General features: G+C 43.5%; 1 protein-coding gene across 1 annotated transcript in view; it reads right to left on the reverse strand.

Annotated features, from left to right (window-relative positions):
• Positions 1–2,412: 2,412 nt before the first annotated feature.
• irf5 (interferon regulatory factor 5) overlaps positions 2,413–5,106 on the reverse strand; it is a 6,675-nt gene continuing 3,981 nt past the window's right edge. Inside the window, exons 3-9 of the mRNA XM_069145463.1 lie at positions 4,772–4,958; positions 4,326–4,351; positions 4,221–4,248; positions 3,779–4,144; positions 2,950–3,339; positions 2,759–2,877; positions 2,413–2,656 (exon numbers count right to left, since the gene is read on the reverse strand). Of these exons, the coding sequence (XP_069001564.1) occupies positions 2,468–2,656; positions 2,759–2,877; positions 2,950–3,339; positions 3,779–4,144; positions 4,221–4,248; positions 4,326–4,351; positions 4,772–4,958 (1,305 nt within the window). The 3' untranslated portion in view covers positions 2,413–2,467. The remainder of the gene's footprint in view (positions 2,657–2,758; positions 2,878–2,949; positions 3,340–3,778; positions 4,145–4,220; positions 4,249–4,325; positions 4,352–4,771; positions 4,959–5,106) is intronic.

Below are 5,106 nucleotides of genomic sequence, written 5' to 3' on the forward strand. Positions count from 1 at the left end.
TAAGTGTCATATGATTTAAAGGTGTATGATTTAAAGGTGTCGTATGATTTAAGTGTCATATGATTTAAACGTCATATGATTTAAAGGTGTCGTATGATTTAAGTGCCATATGATTTAAACGTGTTGTATGATTTAAGTGTCATATGATTTAAAGGTGTATGATTTAAACGTGTCGTATGATTTAAGTGTCATGATTTAAACGTCATATGATTTAAAGGTGTCGTATGATTTAAGTGCCATATGATTTAAACGTGTTGTATGATTTAAGTGTCATATGATTTAAACGTGTCGTATGATTTGTCATGATTTAAACGTGTTGTATGATTTGTGTCATATGATTTAAGTGTCATGATTTAAAGGTGTCGTATGATTTAAACGTGTCATATGATTTAAGTGTCACATGATTTAAACGTGTCGTATGATTTAAACGTGTTGTATGATTTAAATGTGTCGTATGATTTAAACATGATTTAAACGTGTCGTATGAGTTAAATGTGTCGTTTGATTTAAATGTCATATGATTTAAACGTGTCATGATTTAAATGTCGTTTGATTTAAACGTGTCGTATGATTTAAATGTGTCATGATTTAAACGTGTCGTATGATTTAAACATGTCATGATTTAAATGTGTCGTTTGATTTAAATGTCGTTTGATTTAAACGTGTCGTATGATTTAAATGTGTCATGATTTAAACGTGTCGTATGATTTAAACATGTCATGATTTAAATGTGTCGTTTGATTTAAATGTCGTATGATTTAAACGTGTCATGATTTAAATGTCGTTTGATTTAAACGTGTCGTATGATTTAAATGTGTCATGATTTAAACGTGTCGTATGATTTAAACATGTCATGATTTAAACGTGTCGTATGATTTAAACGTGTCGTATGATTTAAGTGTCATGCTTTAAATGTGTCATATGATTTAAGTGTCAAATGATTTAAACGTGTTGTATGAGTTAAATGTGTCGTTTGATTTAAACGTGTCATGATTTAAACGTGTCGTGTGAGTTAAACGTGTCGTATGATTTAAATGTGTCGTATGAGTTAAATGTGTCATTTGATCTAAACGTGTCGTTTGATTTAAACGTGCTGTATGATTTAAACGTGTCATGATTTAAATGTCGTATGATTTAAACGTGTCGTATTTAAACGGTGCGTTTGATTTAAACGGTTCGTTTGACTTAAACATGTTGTATGATTTAAGTGTCATGATTTAAATGTGTCGTATGATTTAAGTGTCATATGATTTAAACGTGTCGTATGATTTAAACGTGTCATATGATTTAAATGTGTCATGATTTAAACGTGTCGTATGGTTTAAAAGTCATGATTTAAATGTCGTATGATTTAAATGTGTCGTGATTTAAACGTGTCATGATTTAAATGTGTCGTATGATTTAAACGTGTTGTATGATTTAAACGTGTCATGATTTAAATGTCGTATGATTTAAACATGTCGTATTTAAACGGTTCGTTTGATTTAAACGTGTTGTATGATTTAAATGTGTCGTATGATTTAAACGTGTCGTATGATTTAAACATGTTGTATGATTTAAACGTGTCATGATTTAAATGTCGTTTGATTTAAACATGTCGTTTGATTTAAACGTGCCGTATGATTTAAACGGTTCGTTTGATTTAAACGTGTTGTATGATTTAAATGTGTCGTATGATTTAAACATGTTGTATGATTTAAACGTGTCATGATTTAAATGTCGTTTGATTTAAACATGTCGTATGATTTAAACATGTCGTATTTAAACGGTTCGTTTGATTTAAACGTGTTGTATGATTTAAATGTCGTATGATTTAAACGTGTCGTATGATTTAAACGTGTTGTATGATTTAAACGTGTCATGATTTAAATGTCGTATGATTTAAACATGTCGTATTTAAACGGTTCGTTTGATTTAAACGTGTTGTATGATTTAAATGTGTCGTATGATTTAAACGTGTCGTATGATTTAAACATGTTGTATGATTTAAACGTGTCATGATTTAAATGTCGTTTGATTTAAACATGTCGTTTGATTTAAACGTGCCGTATGATTTAAACGGTTCGTTTGATTTAAACGTGTCGTATGATTTAAACGTGTTGTATGATTTAAGTTTCATAATTTAAATGTGTCGTATGATTTACGTGTCATATGATTTAAATGTGTCATGATTTAAACGTGTTGTATGATTTAAACGTGTCATATGATTTAAATGTGGCATGATTTAAACGTGTCGTATGATTTAAACGTGTCATGATTTAAATGTGTCGTATGATTTAAACGTGTCATGATTTCAATAATTTCATCATGTCATGTTTGTGGTCACCTGACGCTCCGACCTGAGAGTCCAGAAATCCTACAAACCTGAACACACCACAAACACAAACTTCTTCAAGTTCTGGGGACAAAGTCTTAAAAAAAGACACAAAAAACTTTATTATCAAATGCAAACGGGCCCCTGATGTGTTCAGGGGACGGTGGAGGTCCAGGGCCCCTGGATGTTCTGGCTCTGCAGGAGCCTCTGCAGCTCTTTAAATTGCGCCACCGTCTGGTCCTTGACGTCGGGGTTGGAGATCTGCAGCCGGATGCTGTCGGTGGACCAGCTCAGTTCTCCAGAGAACATCTCGGTCAGGATCCGAGCGACTACAGGAACCACCTGCAACACAAGAACCTGTTTAAGACCGAATGACCTGAACGGTCCTGAACCTTTCATCGGTTCCGGGTTGGTTTGGTGCCCCCTGGTGGTCCGCCCGCTGACCTGCACCATGATGAGTTTCTTCTCTTTGGGTTTCTTGTCGGGCCAGTCCTCCCCAAAACAGAAGTAGATGTCGAAGGGCGGTGGTTCCGGAGCGTCGCCCTTCTGGAAGGAGATCAGCCCTGTGATGGGAACATGTGTTAGACGGGAGGTCACAGGTGAGGAAACCCAACGCACCTGCGGAGGAAGGCCACCTTGCAGGAAGTCGTTGAGGCTGAAGACTTTGATCTTCTTCTCTCTCTCCATCGGGTTCGGTGGTCCTCGTTCTGGCGCGCCCGGTCCGGTCCAGAACACTTTACACTGACAGAGGCGGACGGCGTAGATGTCCTGCTCCCACATCATCAGGATCAGACCTCGGTCCATCACGTCCAGCAGGGCTGCGGTGTAATACTGCTGCTTCTGGTTCTGGATCTCAGACGTCCCCGGGAACCGAACCTGCTGCAGGTCGACGGGTCCGAACAGGTCCACCCGCTCCGGATTCGGTTCCAGGAGTCCATAGTAAAGCCGGCAGCCCTGGGGGCTACTGACGGTCAGAGAACCCACCGTCCGGCCCCGGTACTGGAACCTCAGGTCCAGGTCTGTTACTACGGCAACAAGAGGGAGAGGACTGTTATGACAGCAACAGAGAGTTTGCTATACGTGTTACTATAGCTACACCGAGGACAGTAGAAGACGACGTCTATTTATAGAAACACAGGCGGCGGAAACTCGGTTGAACTGCATCAGAGACACGTTCAACCACAGAACCAGTTGAAGACACCTGGAGACCAGAGGACAGGTGGTTCTGTGACGGGAATCCGAACCCGAGGGACCTTTAGTAGGTCTTTCGGGTCCCGTTTTCCTTGGTCTCTGGTCGGTTTGGACCTGTTCTGACTGTCCTCAGGTCTTTGCCCCATCACATCTCCTGGGTTCAGGAGTTCTACGGGTCGGTTTGGACCTGGTGGATCCATCTTTACTGAGAGACACTTGGACTGCTGTGGATCAGCTGAGACAGAACAGTTTCAAATCGGAGGACAGACTCACGTGGGACGCTGCTCAGCAGGTCGTACTTGCAGAGTTGGTGGTTCTGAGGGTCCACCTGGTTCTGGACCCCCCCTGAGTTACTGGCCTCCATAGAGTCCGGACCCGGGTGAACGGAGGCAGCCGAAGGGGGCCGGAGTCTGTTAGAGAGTCCACAAGGATGGATGAAGCTCGCCTGATCCACCATCTGACCCTGAGCCTGGACGTCAGAGGTTACAGGGAGGTCAGAGGTCACGGGGAGGTCAGAGGTCATGGGGAGGTCAGAGGTCATGGGGAGCAGAGGCAGCGGGATCACATGTGGAAGTCCAAATGCGGCGCCGGTGGACAAACCGAACTGATTGAACGAAGGTGGATCACTGGTCCTGGAGTCTGAGGACACATGACATCATCAGATTACATCAGCAGCCACTGTGTTACCATGGAAACACAGAGCCGGTCTACTCACTGATGCTGAGCTCCATCAGATTGGGCATCTGAAAGGATCGAGATTGTTTCGGTCAATCAGCTGATAAAACGTCAACAAGTTGTTTTCAAACGTTTTATTTCTCACCTCCTCGTCTTCATCGTCGACTCCGTCTGAAACGAGAAAAACACGTCAGGAGTCTGGACAGGTGTCACGTGAACGAGTGTGGACAGGTGTCACGTGAACGAGTGTGGACAGGTGTCACGTGAACGGGTGTGGACAGGTGTCACGTGAACGAGTGTGGACAGGTGTCACGTGAACGGGTGTGGACAGGTGTCACGTGAACGAGTGTGGACAGGTGTCACGTGAACGGGTGTGGACAGGTGTCACGTGAACGGGTGTGGACAGGTGTCACGTGAACGAGTGTGGACAGGTGTCACGTGAACGGGTGTGGACAGGTGTCACGTGAACGGGTGTGGACAGGTGTCACGTGAACGAGTGTGGACAGGTGTCACGTGAACGGGTGTGGACAGGTGTCACGTGAACGAGTGTGGACAGGTGTCACGTGAACGAGTGTGGACAGGTGAGCTCACCTGTGCTCCCCGGCTGCTCGCACACTTCGTAGATCTTGTACGGTTGAACCGGCGTCTCTTTGGTTCCGTCGTACTTGAGCTGGAACTCTCGGCTCTTGTTCAGAGCGCAGCGCAGGTTTGCTTTCCACTTGGCCGGGTCGGGCTCGTCCAGACCCTCCTGGTACTTCCCGGTCTCCACGGCCCAGGCCTGGAACACAGCCGGAACCGGTCGGACCCGTTAAGGTGAGTTTACCGTCACACTTGGTGTTTTCCTCGGCTATGACCGTTTCTCCTTTCAGAGAAGTAGTTCAGAACACTTCAACTTCAAAGTTTTACCCTCAAACCTCTGAAGAAAG

Source organism: Embiotoca jacksoni, unplaced genomic scaffold (assembly GCF_022577435.1).
Source record: "Embiotoca jacksoni isolate LCO1_2020_lvr unplaced genomic scaffold, fEmbJac1.0.p SCAF_125, whole genome shotgun sequence".
Classification (NCBI taxonomy): domain Eukaryota; kingdom Metazoa; phylum Chordata; class Actinopteri; family Embiotocidae; genus Embiotoca; species Embiotoca jacksoni.